At 63.8% G+C, this 27,834-nt stretch overlaps 2 protein-coding genes across 2 annotated transcripts in view; one reads left to right on the forward strand and one right to left on the reverse strand.

Moving 5' to 3' along the window:
* The first annotated feature begins 2,570 nt into the window (after positions 1-2,570).
* Positions 2,571-20,631, forward strand: SPAG8 (sperm associated antigen 8). Its single transcript, XM_054031913.1, has 7 exons — positions 2,571-2,639; positions 5,915-6,245; positions 15,320-15,494; positions 16,359-16,404; positions 18,930-19,044; positions 19,479-19,541; positions 20,479-20,631. The coding sequence occupies exons 1-7, from the start codon at positions 2,599-2,601 to the stop codon at positions 20,599-20,601; spliced, it is 894 nt and encodes a 297-aa protein (XP_053887888.1). The 5' UTR covers positions 2,571-2,598; the 3' UTR covers positions 20,602-20,631.
* Positions 20,632-22,267: 1,636 nt separating this feature from the next.
* NPR2 (natriuretic peptide receptor 2) overlaps positions 22,268-27,834 on the reverse strand; it is an 81,292-nt gene continuing 75,725 nt past the window's right edge. The window contains exons 15-22 of the mRNA XM_054031912.1: positions 27,222-27,390; positions 26,473-26,619; positions 25,570-25,693; positions 24,632-24,700; positions 24,201-24,375; positions 23,956-24,054; positions 23,631-23,722; positions 22,268-23,169 (exon numbers count right to left, since the gene is read on the reverse strand). Coding sequence (XP_053887887.1) covers positions 23,107-23,169; positions 23,631-23,722; positions 23,956-24,054; positions 24,201-24,375; positions 24,632-24,700; positions 25,570-25,693; positions 26,473-26,619; positions 27,222-27,390 — 938 coding nt within the window. The 3' untranslated portion in view covers positions 22,268-23,106. The remainder of the gene's footprint in view (positions 23,170-23,630; positions 23,723-23,955; positions 24,055-24,200; positions 24,376-24,631; positions 24,701-25,569; positions 25,694-26,472; positions 26,620-27,221; positions 27,391-27,834) is intronic.

Genomic DNA, 27,834 nt, shown 5'->3' on the forward strand with positions numbered 1-27,834 from the left:
GGCACAGACAACAGGACCCCCGCCCCTCAATTAGGTGCATCTTGGGGTCCCAGGGCACCACAGCCCCCTTGGGAGGTCAGAGCCCCGTCTGCCTCCCAGCCATTCCACCAGCCAGCTCTGAAACTCTCCTTCCCCTTCCTTTGTTCAGTTTCCCGGGCAAAGGTGTCACCTGGTGTCACGGAGTATTGGGGGACTCAGGGCCCTGCACCCCCGGCTTCCTGCGATTCACCATGACTCTCAGCCAGCCAGTAAAGCAGAAGGTTTATTTGGATGACAGGAATACAGTCCAAGACAGGTCTTGCCGGCACAGACAACAGGGACCCCCTCAGTTAGGTCCATCTTGGGGTCCCCGGGCATCCCAGCCCAGCCCCCCTTGGGAGGTCAGAGCCATCTCTGCCCCCCAGCCCTCTCTCCCTGCCTGCTTCCAGCACTCTGCCTTCAGCGATCCCTCCCACAGCCTTTGTTCAGTTTCCCGGGCTAAGGAGTCGCCTCGCCTTCAACCCCCTCCTGGGTTCTCATGTTACACACTCAGGTATGCGCCCTCGGGCAGATCCCATCCTGCAATGCAGACCATCCTAGTCACACTCCCCTGTCAGCATTCACAGACCACAGTGAGAACAGGCCCAGTTCGTCACACCTGGCCTCTAACCCCTTCCTGGGGTCTCACATTACATGCTCAGGTATTCTCCCTCGGCCAGTCTCCCATCCCCCAATAAAAAGAACAGGACTCCCCTGCCTTCCCAGCCAACACTCCCCACTCAGCATTCAACAGTCCCAGTTCGTCACAGGCACGTCCCAGGGCAGGGTGAGGTGGGGGGGGGGGGCAGGGTGAGGTGTGTGTGTGTATCACCGGGTGAAGTGTGTGGAGTGGGGGTTGTGGGGTGTGGCCGGCTGCCCGCTGGGGGCACGTCCCAGGTCAGTGTGAGGTGGGGTGGGCAGGGTGATGTGTGTGTATCACCGGGTGAAGTGTGGGATGTGGGGTGTGGCAGGCAGCCCGCTAGGGGCACGTCCCAGGGCAGGGTGAGGTGGGGGGACAGGGTGAGGTGTGTGTGTATCACCGGGTGCAGTGTGTGGAGTGGGGTGTGTGGGGTGTGACAGGCAGCCCGCTGGGGGCACGTCCCAGGGCAGGGACCCCGACTCTGCAGGCGTGGAGGTGAACACAGTGCAGTGTGGGGGGCAGATGGTCCGAATGCTACACGGCTGAGGCCGTCTCCCCCCAGGGCAGAAAGGGCGGGGAGGGGCTGCTCCTGCAGGGCTGTCTGGGGGAACCCCTGACACCTGCGGGGCCGAGACCCCGTCTGGGTCAGACACAGACCAAGCAGGCAGTGGGGAGCGGGGCAGGACCCCTGGTTTTACATTCAAGGTCAGCAGCACGGCATGGGGCAATGCAGCTCCCCCCACAGCCCATGGCGTTTGCACAGCCCAGAGGAGCCAAAGGCAGCACCCCCGCTCGCCCCGTCCTGCAGCGCTGATCACGCAGCCCCGGGCAGGAGAGGAGACCTGGGGTTCAGCTCAAGCTTGAAATGATGTGGAGAGAGGCTGCTCCAGCCAGCAGGACTGCAGTGGAGAAGGCTCTCACAGCCGCAGCAGGAGAGTGTGTGGAAAGCCTGGGGGAGGGAGGAGGGGAGCAGAGAGCAAGGGCAGGCCAATGTATGTCCACGGACGGCTGTCCTCCTTGTGTAGTCGGGTGCAATGCTCTGCTTGGCCGCGATCATCCACCCCAGAGGTGGCTGCATTTCAGTGCTGCTGTGTGGAGTTTGTGAAGCACCTGCTATGCATACAGGTGGGCTGCACAGCACTGCGTGCGTTTGGCGCCTTTCTGACAACTGAAGAGGCCTGGCAGGATATTTGGCTTCATAGGCAGATTCAGACTAACACGGCTACCCCTCTGATACTAGGCAGCATAAGGGTGCCGTCGGGTGCTGCACAGGCAGGTGGCCTGAAACAGCACCTGCCCTGCAGCACCCCAGTCAAGGCTAACACAAGAGGCAGGGGGTGGGTGTAGCGGTGATGGTCCCACCACACCCCAGGGTTGCAGGTGCCCACCCCATCACCCTGCCCTTCCCTGGGCTCTGCAAGCTGGGCAGGACATTGTCACAGAGCCATCAGTAGGGTTCAGAGTTAACAGGGGAAAGGACTGGTCTCCCGGACCCTGGCCCAAAGACAGCCCCTGCTTGGCCACGCCCCTTCCAGCTGAACCTGCTCATTGACCCCGCCCCTTCCCGCATGCCCCGTCCACTAGGCCCCGCCCCTTCCCATCTGACCCCGCCCATCAGCCCCGCCCACCCGGCTGCTCCCAGGCGGCTCTTTCCAGCAGGGGGCGGGGTCCTGCGCAACCCGGGGCCGAAGGGGGGGGGGTCGCTGGAGTCCCGCCCCCCGGGCCCACGCTCGCCCTGCAGCCGCCCAATGGGAGGTGCTTCTTAGATGTCAAGGGTTCCGTTCAGCCAATGGGCGGGTGGCGTTCCGTCGCTTAGGCGACAGGGCCGGTGGGGCCGTGAGCGCATGCGCCCTCCGAGGGCTGGTCCTCACGGTGTTTACTGTCTCCATGGAGACAGCAAGGCGGATTGCGCAGGCGCAGAAGTGATTGGCAGACCCGCGATGGAGCGAGAGCGGCCGCGCGAGGACGGGACCCCGCAGGGGTGAGGGGGCGGTGCCAGGGCAACGGGGTCATGGGTGGGGTCAGAGTGCAAGTGGATCAAGGTAACGCTGGGGGGGGGGCTGGCGTTGGGTCAGGGCACGTGGGGGGCGGGGCCCGGTGTGGGGAACAGGGGGCGGGGCCTGGTGTGGGGCACTGGGCATGTGGGGGGCGGGGCCTGGTGTCGGGCACTGGGCACGTGGGGGCGGGGCCTGGTGTGGGGCACTGGGCACGTGGGGGCGGGGCTTGGTGTGGGGCACTGGGCACATGGGGTGTGGGGCCTGGTGTGGGGCACTGGGCACATGGGGTGTGGGGCTTGGTGTGGGGCACTGGGCACGTGGGGTGTGGGGCCTGGTGTGGGGCACAGAGCACGGGAGGGGCCGGACCTAGGGCATGTGCGGGATTTAGGCTCAGGGTGTCCGGAGTATCTGGAGATGGGGCATGAGCCGGGCTGGACCGAGCCTCAGGGGCCCGGCCACCACAGCACAACTTCTGCTTTCATTTAAAGAAGGGAAGTTTCTGGCTCTTGCAGCCATAAAGTAAAGCTTGAAACTGACCCCGGGTGAGCGTTGCAGCGACGCTGTCTGTGTCTGCAGAGAGTCTGAGCTGATCTCTCTGAGGCGGGGAGCTGGGGCTGGAGGAACCGATACAGCCCTGTCTGCCTGAGGTTGAGATGAGTGCTGTGAGAGGGGGAAGTTCCCCAGGCATCTCAGTGGAGTGTTAGATGCCCTGCCAGCCCCACCGCAGCAGAGGGATCTGTATAGACCAGGTGGGGAATAGCACCGGGGGCATGGCTCCTATCAAAGCAGATATCTCAGAAGCTGGGTTGTGAATGCTGGGGGACCTCCTTGCTGCTACCCCGTGTCACAGACCCACAAGACTGGAACTGTGTCACCAGCTTTGGAACAGTCTCTAAGAGGAGCCCGTCAGTGGGCCAGACCCCTGGGGGTCTCACTCTTCCTCCAGGGTCAGCCACACAGCTTCACCACCTCCTGAGACTGGACCTCTGGGCCTGCAGCCCCCCTGCTCCACCCCGTGAGCTCTGGTTAGCGAGTCCCACTGAGACAGACCCCAATGGAGACCTGTCCACTCCTCAGGGATTGATGCACCTCACCCAGCATCTGCAGTGACCCTCACCCAGCGCTGCCAGAACAGTCGGGTCTGTCCGTCATCTGGACACAGCACAGGGAGCCCTTAGGGTAGCCCAGAGAACTGACGGTTGGAGCATCGTCCAGTCTGGCCAGCCCAGAGCCCAGCTGCGCTGTAGGGAACTCCATGGGCAGTGGTGCAAGTAGAAATCATTTCTTGCCGGTACTGCACTCATGGGAGGGACATAAGGGGGGGATGTGACCTGCCTACATGACCCTCCATGTGAATCCTCCCTGCCCCAGCCCGGGGCCCTCACGCTCTCCCCGTCCCCTGCAACACCTCCTTTGTATATACAAACATCAACGTGTTTAACTACTCACTTCCCCCCTCATATGTAGTATTCAGTCTGTTTATGTGGAATATGGGAGTTGGGTGAGGAGCCATTTCAGCATATGTATGACTTATTAAAAGACAAATTTTAAGTAGAACTGTATCCTTAACTAACTATTGTACCTACCATTGTATTTCAATGGGGGATTCAACTTCCTTTACAGGAACAGACTCCTGAAACTCTTACCAGCCCACAGAAGTGGTCCATAGTCATGCAAATAGTCTCACTGTCTTCAATGGGATTGATCAAATGATTAAGGGTTTACAGGATTAGGTTCCAAGTTTGTAAATTGTTCTGGACAAAACTGATGCCTGAGCTGTCAGATCAGAAGGAACTTCATTCGAATAAAGGGGGGCAGACGTGTGATAACTCTTAGCGCCATTGCTAAGATGAGGAACATCTTGTCAGCAAAGTTCTTGGCAGATTCCTGAGGCAGCTGGTTTAAGGCCGTCAGTGTCCGGCATTATAATCTTCACTTCTAGTTCTCTGACCCACAAAGCTGGAAAATGAGGCATTTGTTTTCTTTGTTTTGCTGCTCCAGTTCCAGTTAACAAACTGCATGTTAGACTAGTTTGGCTGCAAAGAAGAATTCTTTGTATGCTGGGGCCAACACCTGATTCCCGTCAGGCTGCAGAACTGGGCTGACATCAGAATCCAAACATCCTCTGGCCAGTGCAAGCAGAGGCATTCCTCTAATGATCTGAACTTGATGTGATGCAGTATGGACATCATGGATAATTCAGACCAATGGGGAGAAACAGAATCAAAAACACTGGTTAAACACCTTCCATCCCCCCACTCTCCCCTCTTGAGGACTCCTGACCAAGGTAACAGCACAATACAGATGCTAACAGCCTTTGTTTAAGTTTGTTAGCATATGTATTGTGCTGTTAAAGCCAGTTAAAGAATGAATGCCCTCCCTAACAGCGTTCTGCTCCTTTAAGGAACAGCGTGCAGCCCGAGGATGGTTGGGGGGGGGGGGGGACTAGCTCCAAGTCTTTCCGGTACCCTGTACCCGCTAAAATCTCTTGCCGGTACTGCATACTGGAGGGTCCTGCCCTACTTGCACTCCTGCCCTTGGGTCAAGCTCTGTCTGTCTTACCATCTGATCTTGTAGGTCAGACTCTAGGTGAGAACTGGACTCCTCCCAGCTGCCAGCTCTGATCTCCCACCTCCCAGTCCTTTGTTCTCTGGCTGGGGAATGGTGTTCAGCCTCCCTGCTGAGAGGTGGGAAATCCCGATCCCTCTGGGGCCTTGGTCACAGGGAGTCAATGTCTGGGTGACTGGAGTTGCCACTGTTTTCTCAAATGCTCTACTGATGTGGGGATCAAGGCCCACACAGCTCGATGACACACACACCTGTCTCTTTTAGCCCGCCCTAGAGCAAACAGCCCTTTTCCACCCACTTGGCAATAATGCAGCACACAGGGGAAACTGAGGCACACAGGATTCTCAAAAATATTACAGAAAATTCCAATTTCCTCACACCGTTCCTCTCCAGGAAGGAACAGGAAACCCTGGTGCTCCTGAAGGGAGAGGGGCCCTGCTGCAGCTCCTGCCTCATTGTGGGGGAGAATGGCGGGACCAGGGGGAGAGGAGAGGGCCATGGGGCAGGGCTGCATAGGTAGAGCCCCATGGACCTCTGCATCAAGGTGCACCTAGGCCCTGGTCTTGCTGGCTGTCTGGGTTGGGCCAAGGGTGAGACGGCGTTTGCTCTGGAGAGCAGGCGTCGATTGTGAGCCCATTGCGCTGTGACCGTAGTGTAAATGACAGCGCTTTCTCCTTCCTCCTACAAACAGGTCAGATCTTACAGAGCAAGCCTTGCTGCACAGCCAGGGAGAGCTGCCAGGGAGCAACGGAGAGACGCCGTTCAATGTGGCTGAGATGCCGCCCTGCCACAGAGAGCAATCGCCTTGCATGGCAGAGACGCCTGGAGAAATGCCACCCAGCAACGCTGAGATGGAGCCCTGTCTGGTTGAGATGCCACCCTGCCATGGAGAGCCGGGGGGCAGCCTTGGAGAACTGCTGCCCTGCGTGGTCGAGATGCTGCCCAGCAAGGCTGAGATGCCTGAGGAGCAACCGAGGCTTGTGTCCCGAGGGAAATGCCTAGTCCATAACTGGCAGGAAGAGGTAATTCCCCCATCTGTTTGCAGCAAAGCGGCTGCCTGCTGGTATTCACACAGCAGCACAGACAATGCCACATTGATGCAAAGCACGGTGACGTCCCTACATCACTGCCCCGTGGCCACCAGCCTGGCATCACCCCACTCTGCCAATGGCCCAGGGAGGCTGCTATCCCCCTGCCCCGCACTCTGCATCAGGCCAATGGCCCAGCGAGGCCGCTATCCCCCCCCTGCATTCCGCATCAGGGCCCATCTAGCCTGGTACCCACCCCTCACCCCTCACTGTACCGGATCAGAGCAATGCCTAGCGTTTGCCTGAGTCTGTAGGCCCCTGCGGCTGCTGCTGCTGCTCTGGGCTTCCCAAGCAGCAGCAGCAAGGAACTAACGAGACTCTGGTCAGTTTCATGGCTGCTTCGCCATCCCTGTGAGCAGTGGGGGTGCTGTGGAGTCCTACGGCACTGTCTTGTGCTGAATGGTGCCAGTGGCTGCACTGGAGCCATTCCTGGTGGGAGGTCACATGTATCAGACCCACCCCCCCCCCAGGCAGAGTTTGGTATGACCCACCATCCTGCCTGCTGCCCGGGGCTGTAACCTCGCCTCCTCTTCCACTCGGGCACTTCTCTAGGTCCTCACACCCAGGCTAGGTCTATATCTTACTGATTCTTTCTGCATCATGTCTGGAAGACCCAGTCTTTCCTGTCCACCCACACAGTGAAAACTGTCCTCCGGGATCCCAGCGCCTCGCATCCCTCTCTCTGGCCTTGACAATGCAGCCCTGCCCCACTCAGATCCCTTCGCAATGCTGCTACCCAGGTCATTCTCCTTGCCCTGGCTTTTCCAGCCAACCTAAGCTGCTTGTCTGCACTTGGCCCACATGGCTGATCTCCACCCGACCTAATATCTCATTCATTATTGAAATGTCAGCATCAGGGCCCCCCCTCCTGGAGAGGGCTCTCCCAACCCTGTACACTCAGCACCAGCCAGGATGGGGTTCCCGGGGGGAGTCCTATCCTCCCAGTAGCCCCAGTGCCTGCCAGGATAAAGAGCCACAGGGTGTGTGGGGATGGGCCTTTCTGTTCAGAGTCTCAAAGGATCTGTCTCTTTCATGCTATGGCAACACTTGTCTGACTCTCCAAGCCAGTCGTGGCTCAGTGAACTGAATTCCAGGGTGGGAGAGTGTTGCGGATTGTGGGGGAGTTAGGGCCCTGCACCCCTCTTCCCGAGATTCACTGTGACTCTCAGCCAGCCAGTAAAGCAGAAGGTTTATTTAAGGACAGGAACACAGTCTCAAGCAGAGCGTGTAGGTACAACCAGACCCCCTCAATTAGGTCCCTCGGGGAGGTTCAGGGAGCTTGGACCCCAGCTTGGGGTTCCCTGCGTTGCACCACCCAGCCCCAACCGAAACTAAACTCCAAACTCCTCCCGCTGCTCCTCTCCTTTGTTCAGTCTCCCGGGCAGAAGGTGTTAATTCTCCCCACCCCCGTTCCTGGCTCAGGTTACAGCTCAGGTAGCTTCCTTCAAGGGAAGTCCCACATCCCCACTGCAACCCCCCTGCAACATTCCCAGGTCAAATCTGCCCTGCTCCCTGCTCCGTCACATCTCTCCCCCCTTCGAGACTGAACTGAGCGGGGTCACTCTGACCAGTGACCTGGGGAAGTTCAGGGCTCCCTCTCCGGGACAACGCGTCCGCTATCAGGTTGTCACGTCCCTTCACATGGACCACGTCCATGTCATAATCCTGCAGGAGCAGGCTCCATCTCAGGAGCTTGGCGTTGGCTCCTTTCATCTGGTGCAGCCAGGTCAGGGGAGAGTGGTCGGTGTGCACGGTGAAGTGACGCCCAAAGAGATATGGCTCTAGTTTCTTGAGGGCCCACACCATGGCCAGGCATTCCTTCTCGATGGCCGCGTAGTTCTGCTCCCGGGGTAGCAACTTCTTGCTCAGGTACACGATGGGGTGTCTCTCCCCCTTTTCATCCTCCTGCATTAACACCGCCCCCAGTCCTGTGTCTGAGGCGTCGGTGAACACCATAAAGGGCTTGTCAAAGTCTGGGTTTGCCAGAACTGGGCCACTGACCAGAGCCTCCTTCAGCGCCCGGAGAGCCTCCTGGCACTCCTCGGTCCAGACCACTTTGTCTGGCTTCCCCTTCTTGCACAGCTCAGTGATGGGGGCGGCTATGGCGCTAAAGTGGGGCACGAACCTCTGATAGTACCCTGCCATCCCAATAAAGGCTTGGACCTGCTTTTTGGTTTGAGGAGCGGGCCAGTCTCTGATCACCTCCACTTTGGCTGGTTCCGGCTTTAGGCAGCCGCTTCCCACCCGGTGGCCTAGGTAGGATACCTCAGCCATCCCCACCTTGCACTTCTCCGGTTTTACGGTCAGCCCAGCCTTCTGGAGTCGGTCCAGCACTTGTCTAACCTGGGATATGTGGTCCTCCCAGGTCTGGCTAAAGACACAGATGTCATCGATATACGCCACGGCAAAACTCTCCATCCCCCTCAGTAGCTGATCCACCAGGCGCTGGAAGGTGGCCGGCGCTCCCTTGAGGCCGAAGGGCAGGGTCAGGAACTCATAGAGCCCCAGAGGGGTGACAAAGGCCGATTTCAGCCTGGCATCTGCATCCAGCGGCACTTGCCAATAGCCCTTTGTAAGATCCATGGTGGTAAGGTACCGAGCACCTCCCAGCTTGTCTAGGAGCTCGTCCGGCCTGGGCATGGGGTAGGCATCGGCTACAGTGATGGCATTGAGCTTCCGATAGTCCACACAGAACCGGATCGACCCGTCCTTTTTGGGGACCAGCACCACCGGCGAGGCCCAAGGGCTGGAAGATGGCTGGATCACCCCCAAAGCCAGCATGTCATTGACCTCTCTTTCCAGGTCCTGAGCAGTTTTTCCCTGTGGCTCGGAAGGGGGAGCATTTTATAGGCGGGTGCGATCCTGTCTGCACCCGGTGGACAGTCAGATTAGTGCGTCCAGGCTGGTTGGAAAACAGCTGCTGGTACAGATGCAGCACCCCTCCGATCTCAGCTCGCTGGGCAGGGGTTAGCCGATCAGAGAGGGGAATTGCTTCCAGGGGGAAGCCAACTCTTGTCCCAGGGAATAGATCTACTAAAGGGTCATCTCCCTGCCCCTCCCACTGTCCACACACGGCCAACACCATATTCCCCCTGTCATAATATGGCTTCATCATATTCACATGGTACACCCGGTGGTGGTGTGCCCGGTTCGACAGCTCCACCACATAGTTTACCTCGTTTAGTTGCTTGACAACCTTGAAGGGCCCTTCCCAGGCGGCCTGGAGTTTGTTTTTCCTCACGGGGATGAGGACCATCACCTGATCCCCAGTGGCGAAGGTGCGGGCCCGTGCTGTGCGGTCATACCAGACCTTCTGCTTCCTCTGGGCTCTGGCCAGATTCTCCCTGGCCAGGCCCATGAGCTCGGCAAGTCGTTCCCGGAAGGTCAGGACATACTCCACCACCGACTCTCCGTCAGGAGTGGCCTTCCCCTCCCATTCGTCTCTCATCAGGTCCAGGGGCCCCCTTACCCGCCTTCCATATAGCAGTTCGAAAGGCGAAAACCCGGTAGACTCCTGGGGTACCTCCCTGTACGCAAACAGCAGGTGAGGTAAGTACTTGTCCCAGTCCTGCGGGTGCTGATTCATAAATGTTTTCAGCATCATTTTTAGCGTCCCATTGAACCTTTCCACCAGCCCGTTGGATTGGGGGTGATATGCTGAGGCCCAGTTGTGCCGGACCCCACATCTCTCCCACAAGCACCGGAGTAGGGCCGACATGAAGTTGGACCCTTGGTCCGTCAAGACTTCCTTGGGGAACCCCACTCGGCTGAAAATGGTCAGCAGCGCATCCGCCACAGTGTCTGCTTCAATGGACGATAAGGGCACTGCCTCGGGGTAGCGGGTGGCGAAATCTACCACCACCAGGATGTATTTCTTCCCAGACCGGGTCGTCTTGCTGAGAGGTCCCACTATGTCCATGGCCACCTTCTGGAAAGGCTCCTCTATGATGGGCAAAGGTCTCAATGCTGCCTTCCCCTTGTCCCGGGCCTTCCCCACCCTCTGGCAGGGGTCACAGGATCGGCAGTACTGCCGGACGTTGGTGAAGACCCCGGGCCAGTAAAAGTTCTGTAGCAGCCTCTGCCTGGTGCGCCGGATCCCCTGGTGCCCTGCGAGAGGGATGTCATGGGCCAGGTACAGTAGCTTGTGGCGAAACTTCTGGGGAACCACCAGCTGCCTCCTGATCCCCCACGACTCCACTTCCCCCGGGGGAGCCCACTCTCGGTACAGGAACCCCTTCTCCCACAGGAACCTCTCCTTGCATCCTCTCCTCATGGTCTGTACCACACTGAGGTCAGCCAGGCCCCTTAGCTTCCGCAGGGAGGGGTCCTTCTGCAACTCGGCCTGGAACTCGGCGGCTGGGGAAGGGATGGGGACCTGCTCCCTCTCGTCGGCTGGGTCGGAAGCCCCAGCCACCCCGTGGCCTGTCCTTGGGTGTTCCCTCCCCACCCGGGAAGGGTTCGGTGCCTCCGGTGGGACATCCTTCCCAAGGTCAGGGCGTAGTGCCCCTCGCCGGCTCTGGCTACGGGTCACGACTAAGGCGGTCTGGGGGCTGCTTGGCCAGTCCTCTAGGTCCCCCCCCAACAACACCTCAGTGGGCAAATGGTGGTGCACTCCCACGTCCTTGGGGCCCTCCTTGGCCCCCCATTTCAGGTGTACCCTCGCTACGGGAACCTTGAATGGGGTCCCGCCCACCCCGGTCAGGGTCAGGAAGGTGTTGGGCACCACCCGATCTGGGGCCACCACCTCGGGCCGGGCCAGTGTCACCTCTGCGCCCGTGTCCCAGTATCCATAAACTTTCTTCCCATCCACCTCCAGGGGAACAAGGCACTCGCTCCGCAGGGACAGCCCCGCGCCAACCCTGTAAACGGAGAACTTTGAATCCGGAGCATCTGGCCCCCCAGAGAAGCTGGCCGGGGGCCCTTCTCTCTCTTGAGCAGTTGATAAGCTGCCAGCCCCTCTCGCGTGGGAAGCCGGCCCCTCGTCCGTCTGGGCCTCTACCAAGTTAACCCGGTGCGGGTTCGGTCTGCTCAGTCTGTCCTTGAGCTTGGGGCACTGGGCCCGAACGTGGCCTCTTCGGCCGCAGTAATAGCAGCTCAGGTCCCGTGGGTCCCCTCGAGCCGGTCGGTTGTCCCTGATGCTGGGCCTTCCCCGTGGGAGGGGATTCCCCATATTCCCCCTTTGGGAGGTCCCAGGGTGACTCTCTCTCTGCATCGCGGCGGGCCTGTTCCTTTGGGGCTCCTCCCTGCCACCCCCTGACCGGCTCTTTACAAACTCATCAGCCAGCTGCCCGGCGTGTCGCGGGTTCTCTGGCTTTCTGTCCACCAACCACAGCCTCAGGTCGGATGGGCACCGCTCATACAGTTGCTCCAGTACCAGCAGTTTAATCAGGTCCTCCTTCGTCTGGGCCCCACCAGCCCACTTGCTGGCGTATCTTTCCATGCGGACGGCTAGTTGCAGATATGAGATCTCAGGGGTTTTATCTTGACTCCGGAACCTTTCCCGGTACATCTCAGGAGTCAGCCCAAACTCTCGTAGCAGGGCCTTTTTGAATAGTTCGTAGTCCCCTTTCTCTGCCTCTCCCAGTTGGCGGTACAATGCCACGGATTTGGGGTCCAGTAAGGGGGTAAGGACCCGGAGTCTGTCCGCGGGATCCACCCGGTGCAGCTCGCAGGCCGTCTCAAAGGCCTCCAGGAAGTCATCCATGTCCTCCCCCTCCTTGTATGGGGCCATGATGCACTTATCAAAGCTCCGTGCAGTCCTGGGTCCCCCCTCACTCACCGCAGCCGGGGGTTCGCTGCCCTTCAATCTCGCCAGTTCCAGGTCATGCTGACGCTGTCTCTCATTCTCCTGTCTCTGTCTCTCATTCTCCTCCCGTTCCTGCTGACGCTGTCTCTCTTCACACTGATGCTGTCTCTCTTTCTCCTCCCGTTCACGCTGATGCTGTCTCTCTTTCTCCTCCCGTTCACGCTGATGCTGTCTCTCTTTCTCCTCCCGTTCATGCTGTCTCTGTTGTTCACGATCCTCCAGCTCTCTCAGTTTTAGCTCTTTCTCCCATTCCAGCCAATTCCGCTCCCCGGATGCCGAACGTCGCCGGGAGGATCCTCTGCTGGCCGGCGAGCTTCGCCGGGGGGACCCCCTGCTGGCCGGGGGGGCCACGGCGCCTTCGGTATTTGCTGGGCTCCTCCCCACCCTTCCCCTAGGCATAGGAAGGAGGGGTCTCGGGACGCCCTCAGCAGCCGGCTGACCACTCCCAGCTGGGACAGACACTGGTGCCTGCGCTGCATTTGCCAGGCTGCTTCCCTGAGACACAGGGATCAGTTCATTCGCGCGATCTTCTGCCTCCAGCTGGGCAATGAGCTGTTCTTTGGTGAGCCTCCCAATGCGCAGCCGCCTCTGCTTGCACAGCTCCACCAGGTCGCTCTTAAGCCGCTTGGCATACATCTTCCTGCTGGCCACTCACCGGCCTGTGTGCTCACAGCTCCCCACAGTTCCCAGGGAGACCCCTAGTGTGCCAGCCCTTCTCGAGGTCACCACCTCTCTGCCAGGGTCGAGCTGCAGACTCCTCCGCCCCTGGGACCACTCGCTGCGATCCCCTCGGGGGACCCTGTTACTGCAAAAGTCCTTCTCGCTGGTCACACACTCCCAGGGGTAATAACCGTCTCTCTCTCACTCTTCAGCGCGCCTGGTCCCCGTCAATCCCCCTTCGTTTTACTGCTCCCCAGTCACTTACTGCAGGAAGTGCCGTCCACGGGGTGCAGTAGATCCCACCTCTGCCACCAGTTGTTGCGGATTGTGGGGGAGTTAGGGCCCTGCACCCCTCTTCCCGAGATTCACTGTGACTCTCAGCCAGCCAGTAAAGCAGAAGGTTTATTTAAGGACAGGAACACAGTCTCAAGCAGAGCGTGTAGGTACGACCAGACCCCCTCAATTAGGTCCCTCGGGGAGGTTCAGGGAGCTTGGACCCCAGCTTGGGGTTCCCTGCGTTGCACCACCCAGCCCCAACCGAAACTAAACTCCAAACTCCTCCCACTGCTCCTCTCCTTTGTTCAGTCTCCCGGGCAGAAGGTGTTAATTCTCCCCACCCCCGTTCCTGGCTCAGGTTACAGCTCAGGTAGCTTCCTTCAAGGGAAGTCCCACATCCCCACTGCAACCCCCCTGCAACATTCCCAGGTCAAATCTGCCCTGCTCCCTGCTCCGTCACAGAGAGTCCAATACCCTGATGCCAGTGTTCCATCATAAATCCTAGACTCCAAGGCTGGAAGGGACCAGTGTGATCATCCAGTCCAACCCCTGCACAGCACAGGGCCTAGGACCGGTCCGACCCCCTGCACGGCACAGGCCCTAGGACCAGTCCGACCTCCTGCACAGCACAGGGCCAGGACCGGTCTGACCCCCGCACGGCACAGGGCCTAGGACTGGTCTGACCCCTGCACGGCACAGGCCCCAGGACCGGTCCAACCCCTGCACGGCACAGGCCCTAGGACCAGTCCGACCCCCTGCACGGCACAGTGCCTAGGACTGGTCTGACCCCTGCACGGCACAGGCCCTAGGACCAGTCCGACCCCCTGCACGGCACAGGCCCCAGGACCGTTCTGACCCCTGCACGGCACAGGCCCCAGGACCGTTCTGACCCCTGCACGGCACAGGCCCTAGGACCAGTCCGACCCCCTGCACGGCACAGGCCCCAGGACCAGTCCGACCCTCTGCACGGCACAGGCCCTAGGACCAGTCCGACCCCCTGTACGGCACAGGGCCTAGGACCAGTCCGACCCTCTGCACGGCACAGGGCCTAGGACTGGTCTGACCCCTGCACGGCACAGGGCCTAGGACCGGTCCGACCCCCTGCACGGCACAGGGCCTAGGACCGATCCGAGCCCCCTGCACGGCACAGGTCCTAGGACCGGTCCGACCCCCTGCACGGCACAGGCCCTAGGACTCGTCTGACCCCTGCACGGCACGGGCCCTAGGACCGGTCCGACCCCGTGCATGGCCCAGGCCCCAGGACCGGTCCGACCCCCCTGCACGGCACAGGGCCCCAGGACCGGTCTGACCTGCTGAATAACAGCGGCTGGAGAACTACCCTGGATGAATTCCTGTTCGAAGGAGAGCAGCTTTTAGGAAAACATCCTATCTTGAGTTACAAGGGTCAGTGATGGAGCATCCCCCAGGACCCTCAGTAAATGGCTCCAATGGTGAATTCCCCTCCCTGCAAAGCACTTACACCGTAGTTCCTGTCTGAATGTGTCTGGCTTCAACTCCCAGCTGTGGGATCATGTTACACCTTCCTCTGCTAGACTGAAGAGCCACTAGTCAGTATTTGTTCCCCTTGTAGATATGTGCAGACTGTGCCCCGGGGTGCTGGCCTAGGAGGGGTCACCAGGGATCGTCACAGGGGATCTGAGGCAGAGAGAGGAACAGTGGGGTGTGACCCCTGGTGGAGGGGGGATGGGCTGGACTGTTTGCTGCCATCTGCACCTTTTTCCTTCCCCAGGGCCAAGGGCTGGTTTCCCTCTTCCCCTTTTGAGAGTCTCTGAGACAAGTCCTGACACAGCGAGGAAGCCTTGCTTGTCTGGACCTGCAGGAGAAAGTGCCCCGGTCTCAGGCCCTGCTGCTCTCTGGGCTCGTGTTGGTGCGAGGCTGTATCCGTGCAGCACGTCTCGCTGTGAGGAGGGGTCTGCAAGGCCCTGGTGTTGTGGCGGCCCCCGCCAAGGGCACAGTCCTGGCATTAGCAGGCGTTGGCACAGCAGCTCTGTGGCTCGGAGCTCCTCGGGGATTGGGGGAGCAGAGGAAGCTGGAGAAGGAGCTGGGCTTGGGGTGAGCTGCCCTCAGACCCGTCTCCTTGGCAGGCTGCTTCGCTGCAGAGGAGCGGTGCATGCTGGGTACTGCAGTCTCCACAGGCCGCACTGCCCTATAGCCGTCCTCCTTTGGCGTGGGAGGCTGGGGCCGGGGCTGGGGCTGGCTGTGCCCTCCTCATCCTGGACTTCGTGCTGCTGCTGCTTGTTTCCAGAGAGCCACGAACGAGCTGGATCAAGTGCCGAGTCCAGAGCTGGGCAGCGAGGGCTTCTTCTACCGGCACGGGCACCGCGGGCTGCTCACCCTCCAGCTCCTCTCGCAGCTGGCCGACAGCACCACCATGAAGGATTCCTACCGCAGGCCCCGGAGGACCGGGCTGCCTGTGAGAGGTGAGGCCCAGGGCCCTGGAGCAGCTCGGGTGGGGGGCGCAGGGATGTGGTTCCATGTGCTCCAGTGTGAAGGTGGGGTGTTGTAGCACCCTGGGCCACTCGCCTGTCCCTGTGCTCTGGGGCCTGTCTCTGCCCAACTGGCTTCCCAGGGGCCTGCAGGCTCAGTCTCTGTCTGTGGGGATGGGCCCCATCGCCAAGACCCAGTGTGGCTGGGCGGGCCTGGCAGCGCTGGTCTGTGGAAGGGTGAGCGCCCCACCTCTGCCATGGCAGCCCCCATCCCTGTTCCACGGGCAGGGAGCCCATCTGGCTTGGGGGCAGTAACAGCATCAGTCTTAGCTTTTCCTCCAGGCAGCTCCCAAGCTTTTTGTAACTGTCTATGCAGGGATCACTTACCCACCACTGGAATGCAGCTGCCTCTGGGGTGGGGCATGCCAGCTGTTTAACAGCCCCACAGTGACATAGCCATGTGGGACAGGAAATGAAGCTGTACCATGGTGTGTGAGGCGGCACAGTGCCCCAGCATCCCGTGTGGGCAGGGGGGCGAGTAGGGATGCAGCAGGACCGGCCTGTGCTCCGTGCTACGTCTCAGGCTGGCTGATCTGTGACCCCCCTACGCCGCTCCTTGCGGGCTGGTGCTCATGGGCTCTCGGCTGGGCAGCATGGCTCACTCTGGGTCTCAGACGCCCGGGCTGTATCTGTGGGTCTAGGTCGCTGCCCTTCCCTATCTGGCCATGGTGCTCCCTGCGCCTCGCGGGCTGCCCTTGTGTTTTCTCTTGGCCTCCCAGCCCGCCCCACGCCACTGCCTTGGCAGGGGCTCTGAGTCCAGGAGATGCACTACAGTGCCTGCCCCGTCTCTCCCTGCAGGGCAGCGGGAGGCCATGCTGGAGTTAATGCTGTACCAGAAATACAGGTGAGCTGCTGCCCCTTCCCTGCCCACGCTCAGGCTCCCTGCAGGGAGGGCGGGTAGGGCAGTTCTGGGGCTGGGTGTCTATGCTGCAGTGGGAGATGGATCTCCAGCCTGGGTAGCAGCCCTCACCAGGCCGCTCTGAATCACAGTTGGGCATTGCAGCTGCGGCAGGGGCTCGGGCTAGCCTCCCGGGCTCTAACCCGCCTGCCCTACCGACCCCGGGGGCCAAGTGTGGGCTCCCCCTGAGTCTCCGCTGGTGCTGCAGTGTCTCCATTGCTGTTCTTAGCGTGCTGGCCGGCGTCCCACTAGCGGAGTCTGTCCCCCCGGCGGGGAGGCTGGGTGCCAGCTGCGGCAGAGTCGAGCGCTGAGCAGCCGGTGCTGGAGAAGAGCCTGTGGAAATGCCCCGATGTGCTGCTTGGCTGCCGTGGCACTGCCAGCATTCCTGTGCCTCCTGCCCCCCTGGGTGCTGCTTGCCCTGAATTCCCGCCCCCAGCCCTGGGTACAGGCCCTCCAGATTTCCACAGCTCCAGCACAGTGTCACAGGGCGCCCCAAGGGGCTAGGGCACGGGGACATCCTGTGGGGGTCCTGATCACTGAGGTGCTGGGGAGCCAGATTGGGAGCTGGGGGGGGGGAGGGGTGCATCTGTCTCATGCGCAGTTTTATCCTGCATACCTAGAGCCCCAGCCCGGCGCGGCCCCTCCCGAGGCTGCCCGGCCCAGACGGGTACTCAGCCTGGACAGGGGTATGAGACACTTGGGTGGCCCAGGCCCCGCCAGGTGAGCGCTCCGTGTGGCCCAGTGCCGGGTACCTGTCTGGACTGCAGCACCCCTGCGGGGCGGCTGGCGGGCTCACTGAGGTGGGTCACTGCTGCAAAGGGCCTGGGACCAGTGCCGACTGGTTCCTGGTTCAGCCCTATGGTGACAGGGCAGCGTGGGCCCAGACCCCGAGGTGTGAGTTCAGGGGGGCAGGGCTGGGTCCCTAGGGACAGGGCAGCGTGGGCCAGACCCCAGAGCTCAGAGTTCGGGGGGGCAGGGCTGGCTCCCTAGGGACAGGGCAGCGTGGGCCCGGACCCCAGAGCTCAGAGTTCGGGGGGGCAGGGCTGGCTCCCCAGGGACAGGGCAGCGTGGGCCCGGACCCCAGAGCTCAGAGTTCGGGGGGGCAGGGCTGGCTCCCTAGGGACAGGGCAGCGTGGGCCCGGACCCCAGAGCTCAGAGTTCGGGGGGGCAGGGCTGGCTCCCCAGGGACAGGGCAGCGTGGGCCCGGACCCCAGAGCTCAGAGTTCGGGGGGGCAGGGCTGGGTCCCTAGGGACAGGGCAGCATGGGCCGGACCCCAGAGCTCAGAGTTCGGGGGGGCAGGGCTGGCTCCCCAGGGACAGGGCAGCGTGGGCCCTGGACCCCAGAGCTCAGAGTTCGGGGGGGCAGGGCTGGCTCCCTAGGGACAGGGCAGCGTGGGCCCCGGACCCCAGAGCTCAGAGTTCGGGGGGGGAGGGGCAGGGCTGGGTCCCTAGGGACAGGGCAACGTGGGCCCAGACCTCAGAGCTCAGAGTTCGGGGGGGCAGGGCTGGGTCCCTAGGGACAGGGCAAGTCCAGCTCAGAGTCAAGTCGAGGCCTGCGGCCTCCTTGTTCCTCGTCTGCACTCTGTGCTGAGCCGTGGGGCTACGTCATGCTCCAGGCCTGGGGGTTTCCTGTTGCTTTTCCTTCGTGATAGCGCCTGGGGCCCATGTGCTGACCAGCTTCCCCAGCCCGTGATAAGGGAAGCCATTGTTGTGAGCCTGGGAAAGCAGAGGCAGCAGGAGAGATTAGGAGCCCTTCCAAGGAGTCTGGGGGGCAGTGCTCCCCCCAGGCGCAGTGTGAGCAGGCGGGGCTGGGAGCAGCTGCTCCAGTGGCTGGGCCCGGGAGCACTGGGGGTACCTGTTCTAGCACATGCCCAGTGGGGAGGGAAATGCCCGGGTGGCCATGGGCCTGGCCTGGGGGATGGCAGCTGGAGGCCGAGGAGGGGCACCGTCTCTGGGTCTGGTGGGGTGTCCCAGCTGGCCCATGGAGCCCCGAAGAGGGACTGTTCTGGGGAGTCACAGGGGGCGGCCAGCGGCTTTGGGTGTCTGACTAATGGGAGCCCTGGGGGCACGGCCCAGGCAGGGCCCACGTGATGCTGCAGGGGCACTGGCTTGCCGGGACAGAGAGGACGTCGGCTTCGCTCCCCCTGGCCAGCCCCTGGGAGGCTGCAGCCCAGCCTGATAGGTGCCATTCTGCAGCCAGTGCCCGCGTGGGCACCAGGGCACAGCCAAGCCCTGCTCCTGAGCATGTTAACACTCCCCCAGCGCCACCCTTGGGAGGGGGCGGGACTCTTCACAGACTCCTCCCCTGGGGCGGGGCCAGGGGAGAACTCTGTGCAGGCTCCTCCCCGTGGGGGCGGGGCTCTTTGCAGCTTGGGTCCTGTGTGGTTGCAGAACTTCGCCCCGGGGCCACAGGGGCAGGTGCCTGGGGAGCCGCGACCCCGTCCCTCAATAACCCCTGAATCTCTCTGCAGGAAGGAGACCCTGACGGAGCTTTACCCTCCCGCCGGGCCCATGGAGTCGCTCTCCACCACCCACCGGCACTACTGCAAGGAGGGCTTCCAGCCCGTGCTGCCGCCCCCCAGCAGGGTGAGACCAGGGCCCAGGGCTCTGCACCAGCCTGCAGGGAAGGGAGGTGGGGCACAGGGCGGGTGGGCTGGGTGGGGGAGGAGGGGCCAGGCAGAGGGGTAGCTGGACGGGCACGTGGCCGGGTACATGGCCAGGGCAGGGACCTGGCACCTGCACTCTCCCAGCTGGGGTAATGCGCAGCCTTTCAGCCCCTGCTGGTCCTGGCGCTCGGCATCACAGCCAGCGCTGACGGGGGCTGAGCTGCCCACACTGTAGTGCCCGCCTCGGGGAGGCTGGGGCATGCCGTGGCCAGGAAACTCCCCTGGGGGCTCCTCAGACAGGGCAAGCCGAGCGCCCATCCCAGGAGCTTGGGAAGCCTTGGGGGGTGCAGCTCCCTGCACAGCCGGCGGGCACGCCCTGCTGATGGGAACGCTCTGTGTTTGTGCTTCTCCCAGCCCCACGACTATCGCCTGGAGCAGCCCCACACCTTCTGGCTGGAGAGCGCCCACCAGCTGCCTGTAAGTACCCCCAGTCCATGCCAGCCAGGCTGCCTGCGGGCAGCGAGCGACTGCCCCAGCAGTGCAGCCGCTCCCACCTGCCTCCTGCGCACGGCTCCTGACCCAACAGACTGGCAGCCACCCCCGCGGGCAGGGGAGTGGAGTGACGCCTGCTCCTCTCCTCAGCACACCTCTGCCCCGTCCCCCAGCCAGGGGCCTGCCACGTCCGCCACATCCCTGCAGCCGAGGCCCTGCCGCGTCCGCCCCATCTCCCAGCCGGGGCCCTGCTGCGTCCGCCCCATCCCCCCAGCCGGGGCCCTGTCCCGTCCGCCACATCTCCCAGCCAGGGGCCTGCCGCGTCCGCCACATCCCTGCAGCCGGGGCCCTGCCGCGTCCGCCACATCCCTGCAGCCGGGGCCCTGCCGCGTCCGCCACATCCCTGCAGCCGGGGCCCTGCCGCGTCCGCCACATCCCTGCAGCCGGGGCCCTGCCGCGTCCGCCACATCCCTGCAGCCGGGGCCCTGCCGCGTCCGCCACATCCCTGCAGCCGGGGGCCCTGCCGCGTCCGCCACATCCCCCCAGCCGGGGCCCTGCCACGTCCGCCACATCTCCCAGCCAGGGGCCCTGCCGCGTCCGCCCCATCTCCCAGCCGGGGCCCTGCCGCGTCCGCCCCATCTCCCAGCTGGGGCCCTGCCGCCTCTGCCACATCCCTGCAGCCGGGGGCCTGTCCCGTCCCCCCATCCGGGGCCCTGCGCCTCTGCCACATCCAGCTGGGGCCCTGCCACGTCCGCCACATCTCCCAGCCGGGGGCCTGCCGCCTCTGCCACATCCCCCAGCCGGGGCCCTGCTGCCTCTGCCCCGCCCCCAGCGAGGGGCCTGCCACATCCCCCAGCTGAGGCCCCTCCCTGGAAGCCCTGCTCTGTTCACCTGGGACACTGTCCAATTCCTCTTCTTTCAGGGCGTCTCCAACATCCGTACCAGCGACACCCCCTTTAGGAGGAACGCGACCTTCACCACCCCGATCAGCGAGTACCTGGACCAGCCCCTGCCCTACGCCCCAGAGAACTACCCCAAACTCTAGGCCCCGCAGGGCAATAAAGAGTGGACGGGAGCGGCTGGCTGGTGTGACGCTGGGGGCCCCGCGCTGGGCTGGGGGGATGCTGCGTGTGCAGTGGGGGTAGGGCGCACGGCTGGTAGTGCTCAGTGCAGGCGCGGGGTACTCCCCCGCCAGCCCTGCCCCCTCCCCAGTGCATTGGGGGGGGAGCGAGGTGCTGTGCTGAGCCAGGGTGCTGCCCCGCTTGCATGGGGCCTGTTAGCCCGGCCTGCCCAGTGAGCCGAGCTGCAGGCCAGGGAGCCTGGTCAGGGGGCATTGGCCCAGGCAAAGGGCTCCTGTCCCAGCCACTTCCGACCTGAGGCCAGGGCCTCCCCAGAGCCCCCTCTCTGCCGGAGTCTCATGCAGTTGTTCGGGGCAGTAGCAGGCAGTTCCCCAGGGCGAGGCTGGCTGCCCAGCGGGGCAGGCGTGGCCCAATCCAGCCCTGGCGCCATTGGGGCTGGCGGAGGCAGCAGCTGCTGCCATCAGGCCGTGGGGTGGCAGGTTTGCTGAGTTCCTTGCAGCTCTGGGGTTGGTGCAGACAGATGCGGCACAGGGTGGGGTACCAGAGCTGCCAGCTAAGCCTTGCCTCCTCTGGGCACAGACAGCACCGTGAGCCTGCACAGGGCTCACCCATCCTCGCTCTCCTGGCATCATGGAACGGGGAGCCCGCCTATGCTGGCCCCCATGGGACGGACCAGATCTGCCAGCTGGGGGGTCTTGCCCACCCCCGTGTCTCAGCCTGCTCACTCCTGCCTCCTGCTGGTGAGCCCAGAAGCTGAACAGGCCTCAGGGGGCCGTACCCTGCTCCCCATGACACCAGTGCAACCCCAGTGACGGCATGAGTAGAGCCCTGGCCCTAGACCCCCCTCCTGCCTTGAAAGGGGGAGCAGCCCCACTCCTGCAGGGATGGGACCGGTCATGGCCCACTGCTCCCCCCACGCTCTCTGGGAAGCGGGGGTGATCTCATTACCGCCAGCCCCTTGGCCAGGCAGAGCCCCCGCCCGCTGCAGAGCTCCGGGCAAAGGTGCCTTCCAGGAAGGGGCTGGCTGAGCAGGAAAGCGCTCCGGCCACCGGCCAAAGCAAACCTGGCGGGGGCAGTGAGCCCTTCCCTGAACGTGCCCCAGGAGACGCAGCGAGGCAGCCTCCCGCCCCGCCCCGCGCCCAGGAGCCAGGCGCAGCCCACGGCTGCTGCAGGGCAGTGTCCAGGGCATCACTGCACGCAGGGCCCCCTCCCGTGGCACGGGCACACACTGCAGGAGCCAGTGTTCACAGCAGCCCCTGCAGCTGGTCACCAACTACCTGGCCAGGCAAAGCAGCGTCTCTCCCCCCCCCCCCCCCCCCCCCCCCCCCCCCCCGACAGCCACCCGGGGTCGCACCGCAGCAGCGTCTCTCCCCCCCCCCCCGACAGCCGCCCGGGGTCGCACCGCAGCAGCGTCCCCCCCCCCCCCCCGACAGCCACCCGGGGTCGCACCGCAGCAGCGTCCCCCCCCCCCGACAGCCACCCGGGGTCGCACCGCAGCAGCGTCCCCCCCCCCCGACAGCCGCCCGGGGTCGCACCGCAGCAGCGTCTCTCCCCCCCCCCCCCCCCCCCCGACAGCCACCCGGGGTCGTACCGCGGCAGCGTCTCCCCGCCAGCCCCCAGAGACACACAGGGTCCGGTTCAGAAAGTCTGTATTTCAGCACAGTCGTGTACACGGTTTGATCCCTGTATTTACATCCGGGGGAGGCTGTGGGCACTGCCAGGGTGTGGGTGTTTGCCCAGCCTACTGGGTAGTTACAGGGCAAGGGACGGCGCGAGCAGCTGCATCGTGCTCGTGTGAACCAGGCCACAGGACAGTGGGTGAGGAAGCCACCCCCCCAGCTGAGGGCCACCCCTGGCAGCAGCCCCAACTCGCCCACCTGGGGGGAGGGTGCTGAGTACTGGAGAGAAGGCCAAGTGCCATGGGGAGCAGCCAGGCCCCTGGGGGGACGGGCTCAGAGCCGGCTGGGCCCGGGGGTGGCGAGGCTTAGGGGCTCAGAGCCAGCCGAGCCTGGAGAGGGGATCACGGGTTACAGAGACTCAGGACCCTGAGGGCTCGTTCTCAGGCGGTGCCCAGGGCTCCACCAGCCTCTCCCTGGCACAGAGTATAGCCAGGCTCTGAGGAGCACTGTGGGGTCGTGCCGGCCCTGCTGGCACCAGTCAGGGCCTGGTTGGCTCCCGCCATCACCACCAGGCCCTGGAGACTCAGCTGGGGCGGGCAGGGCCGGGTGGGCAGCACGGCTCACCGTGCACAGGGCGCCTCGGCTGAGTGCCAGCCCTGCGCATCTGCCAGCAGAGCAGGGCCCCGCTGCTCGGCCCCGTGGAGCTCGGCTGCTTTGGTCGGGGCCTGCGTGCCGGGCGCTCCCTGCTGTGGCCAGGGAGTGGTGCTCGGAGACGGAGCGCAGCCTCCTGCGCGTGGAGCTCAGCGACAGAGCCCCGCTCAGCGCAGAGCCCGAGTCAGCCCAGGGCCGGCCTCAGATGATGCTGTCGTCTGTCCGCTCGCCCAGCAGCCAGTACGTCCGCATCTTCCCTTTCCCCTGGAAGCCAGAGGGGAGCAGGTCAGGCCAGTGCCACACACACCCGCGTCCTCCATGGCCCAGAGCTGGAGCCAGGCCCCCCCACCGCAGAGCCGGGGCCGCCCATGCCCTGGGAAGGGACGTCGCATCCGAGAGCTCGGCTGTGCCCGTCGTTCCAGGCCGTGCAATGAGCTGCCGAGGGGTCTCCCGGCTGCCAGGATGTGCCCTCCATGGGCACAGCTCCTGTGGCTGAAGCTGGCACAGGGGCTGCTGGGCTCTCAGCTGTGCAGGGGCAAGTCTGTGCATTCCCACGGCCCTGGCATCCGGGGCTGCCAGCCCCGCGCCTGGCCCCTCCACCTGCCCCCAGCTCCGTGCTCACCTCCCGGTGCCCCGTCGATTCTGTACCTCCGTCCCCGCTGGGGGCCCAGCCCGCCTGTCCCTGCCCAGGAGCCCTGCCCCCGGCCAGCCAGCCCCAGACTCACCTTCATTTCCACGTCCCCTCGGAGCTCCAGCTCAAAGCAGCCGAACTCATCCAGGACCTCCTTGGTGGTGGATGAGATGTGGATCTTCAGTGCTGGTCAGAGGAGGGGGAGGCGTCACCAGGGGCCAGAACAGGGGGTCTGGAGCTACACCCGCAGACCCACCGCTTGGATCTGGGCTGGGGCACCCCTACTGGGCAGTGCCCACGGCGCTGCTGCCAACTCACCTTGCCACTGGGTGGTGAGGGCCAGACCCTGACCGCGCCCTGCAGCTGGGCGGGCCCTGGGTGGGGGCTGGGTGAGCTGCCCCACGGGGGAGGAGACTTACCCTGCCCGTTGGACTCCATGCGCGAGGCAGTGTTCACCGTGTCCCCAAACAGGCAGTACCGAGGCATCTTCAGCCCTACGACCCCGGCACAGACAGGACCTGCCGGGGGAGAGAGTCGTTACCTCTGTGCAGGCCCCGGGAACCCCTCCCCTCCCAGGCCAGCACGTCCCCCCAGTCCTGCTGGTGACTCAGAGCGTGGTGCCCCCCCGGGCCCACCCGCTGGCTGCAGGAGCCTGGTCTCTCACCAGTGTGGATGCCGATGCGCAGCCGGAGCTGGTCGTTGGGCCGATGCCGGATTTTGAAGGTTTTCACGGCCTCCAGCAGTGCCAGCGCCATGCGGACGATCTCGTTGGCGTGCAGTTTCCCGTTCCGCACCGGCAGCCCCGACACCACCATGTAGGCGTCTCCAATCGTCTCCACCTGGGGACCAAGCAGAGTCAAGGACGAGCACCCGCAAACGCATGCCCCGGTCTGCCACCCCAGGGAGTGCAAAGGGGAGAGACCCCACCCACACTCCCATCCCGCTGACAGCCAGGCCCCAGGCCCCTTGCCGAGGTGCACCGTCTCAGCTCCCCACGCCCTCTCGGGGCACGGTTTCCCCCCACCCGCCCAAGTGCCAGGGCTGTGTCCAGGCCCTGCCCTGACAGCGCCATGCGCAGCGGCTGGCCAGTCTCACCTTGTACACGTCGAAGTTATCGATGATGGCGTCGAAGCAGGTGTAGAGATCGTTCAGCAGGGTCACCACCTGGGGGCGGGGAGCACAGGTGTGGGCTGGGCGCCCAGTCTCCTTGGCCACTCGCTCCGCAGCTGGCACTGTCCCGGGGCGCCCAGCCACACCCACACCACGGGCCACAGCCCCCCACGCACGGGCCAGCCCATGCTCAGAGCCCCAGGAACTGGGCTGCCAGGGGGAGAGGAGGGCTGCTCACTGGCTGCTTCCCTACAGATCCACCCCCGCAGGGTCCCCCTGGCTCCCTGCAGGGGCGCCGCTCTCCCCCCACCTAGGTGACTTGCATGGGGGGCTCTTGCCCTCCCAGTTACCTGCACAGGTGTGTTCTCTCCCCGCTTACCTGCTGTGATGAACTGGGACTGTTCTTAATGTGGTCTTTGAATGCTGAGTGGGGAGTTTGGCTGGGACAGTCTGCATTGGGGGATGGGAGACTGGCCGAGGGAGATACCTGAGCATATAAGTGAGAACCCAGGAGTGGGGTTGGAACCAGGTGACACCTCTGCCCAGGAAACTGGACAAAGGCTGGGGGAGGAGCCGGGGGAGGAGGGGTGAGAGACGCTGGAGGGAGTTGAGGTTGGTCAGGAGCTGGCTGGTAATGGAGGGAGCCCAGACGGGGCTCTGATCCCCCAATGGGGCTGGGGCACCCTGGGACCCCAAGATGGACCTAACTGGGGGGGGATCTGGTTGTCTGTGCCTGCAAGACCTGTCTTGGACTGTATTCCTGTCGTCTAAATAAACCTTCTGCTTTACTGGCTGGCTGAGAGTCCTGGTGAATCGCAGGAAGCCGGGGGTGCAGGGCCCTGACTTCCCCACACTCCGTGACACCTGCATGGGGGGCTCTCCCCCTGGTTACCTGCACAGGTGTGTTCTCTCTCCCCAGTTACCTGCATGGGGGTGCTCTCAGCCGACAGGGCTGTGAACCCCACAATGTCGCTGAAGTAGATGGTGACGCTGTCGAAGGCCTCGGCCTGCACCGTTTCCCCGCGCTTCAGCTGCTCGGCCACGGAGCTTGGGGGGAGCAGGTCAGTGTGAGCTGCTGCCCCAGACTGGTGGCCCCACCGCTGTGAAATGGGAGCAAGGCAGGAGCACCAGGTCCCTGCCCCTCCCACACCCCCACATCCCCCCCCGCCCAGGCACGGGGCCGGGTGCACCAGTGCTAAGGCCTCTAACCCCCAGCCACTCCCGCGACTCTGCCCATCAGCCCCCTTGCCCCCCCAGTCAGTCTGGGGGCCAGGGCGAGGAAGGGTTTCTGCGGGAATGGCAAGGATCCTGTGGGGCTCTGGGAGGGCCCAAGGGGCGCTCAATGGTGGCTCAGGCATCTGCTGCTTGACACCCCTCCCCCAAACCCATCCCCAGACCTGCCCCCCACAAGCCCCCAGCCCAGCAATTGCACAGCTTCTGCGCTGGCCCCCCCACCCCAGGCTCTGGGCAGGGGCAGTGTGCGAGGGTGGGCGGCCAGCCAGGGCAGGGGAGCACGTCTGTGCCTCTCACCTCAGGGGGCCGCCCTGACCTACTGACCTAACTCCTCGGGCTCACCGAGGCCCAGCCCACCTGCCCTCCCCTGCTTGTGCCAAAGTCCCAGGCAATATGCATGTGCACCAGGTGCTGACACCCCCTCGCCAGAGCACACTCCTGGGGGCACGCTGCCCCGCACCCCACCGCACCCTCATGGAGGTGCTCTGCACACCCAGCCCGTGCCAGCACACACCCATGGGGGAGCTTGGCATATGCCCCCCCGGCTCTCCCCCTTGCCAGCACATGCCTAGGGGCTTGTGTGGGTCTCTTACTGGGGCAGGATCTGGTAGAGCAGGTTCTCGGCCTTGCGCTTCTCCTCCAGGTAGGCCTGCGTCCGCTCCTCCACCAGCTTCTCCAGGTTGTTGGCGTACTGCTCCATGCGCGACAGCAGGTTGTCCAGGATGCTGGTGCTGCCTTCCCTGCAGAGACAGGCCGGCAGGGAGGCCATGGGAGGAGACTAATGGGGGGACCTTGTGTCCACGACATGGGGGGAACCATAACGCCCACCCCCCCAGTGCCTGCTCCCCAAGGGCTGCTGCTCCCCAGTCTCCTCCTGGAGCTGGCACTCAAGGAGAGGCTGTGGCACCACACAACCCCGGCTGGTACTGTGACCGAGTGGGAAATTTCTGGAATATGTTACATGACCTTTTAGTGTGCCCCAGTTTCCCCTATATTTTTCATGGCTACGGGGAGGGGCGGGGGTTAGAAAGGACACAGGTCTGAACGTCACCCTGCGGGGTCTGAGGCCGGCCCCATAGCAATGGAGGATCCGAAAACCCAGTCACCAGGCAGGACAGTGACACCTGGCACCCAACGCCCCTGAGCGTGCCCCAGCTGAGAACACGGGACTGGGGAGGTGGGAGATAAGACCATGTAATGCTCCTGTGTTCGCACGCACTCCCCGTCCTGCGTCCCCACCCCCCTCCCCCATCCCAGCCCTGCTCCCGCGCCCGACACCTCCCCCAGCGCCCCCTGCGTGCGGCTGCGCCCCAAGCCGTCCCGCCCCGGCCGGGGCACCCACTTGTTGAATCTGCGGATGAAGATCTTGAGCTGGGTGAAGTCGGGGCGCTCGGCGGGCTCCTGCGCCCAGCAGCGCTCCATCAGCACGGCCAGCTCCTCGCTGTGCAGACCCAGGTCGATGGAGGGCCGGAAGTACGGCTTCTGGCTGTTCCGCACCTTCTGCACAATCTCTGCGGGGACGGGAGCGTCACGGCCTGGGCCAGCCGGGGGACCAACGCCTGCACTGCCGGCTGAGCGGCCGGGGTGTCTTCGCCCTGGGCTGGACCAGCCCTCGCACCTGGGGTCCGGGTCCCCGTCGCCCCATCCCTAGGGACCAGCCCTGCCCCCCCGAACTCTGACCTTGGGGTCCAGACCCCACCACCTCATCCCTAGGGACCAGCCCTGCCCCCCCGAACTCTGACCTTGGGGTCCAGACCCCGCCGCCCCATCCCTAGGGACCCAGCCCTGCCCCCCTGAACTCTGACCTTGGGGTCTGGGTCCCCGTCGTCCCATCCCTAGGGCCCCAGCCCTGCCCCCCGAACTCTGACCTTGGGGTCCAGACCCCGCCGCCCCATCCCTAGGGACCCAGCCCTGCCCCCCTGAACTCTGACCTTGGGGTCCAGACCCCGCCGCCC

Source organism: Malaclemys terrapin, chromosome 6, assembly GCF_027887155.1.
Source record: "Malaclemys terrapin pileata isolate rMalTer1 chromosome 6, rMalTer1.hap1, whole genome shotgun sequence".
NCBI classification, from domain to species: Eukaryota; Metazoa; Chordata; order Testudines; family Emydidae; genus Malaclemys; species Malaclemys terrapin.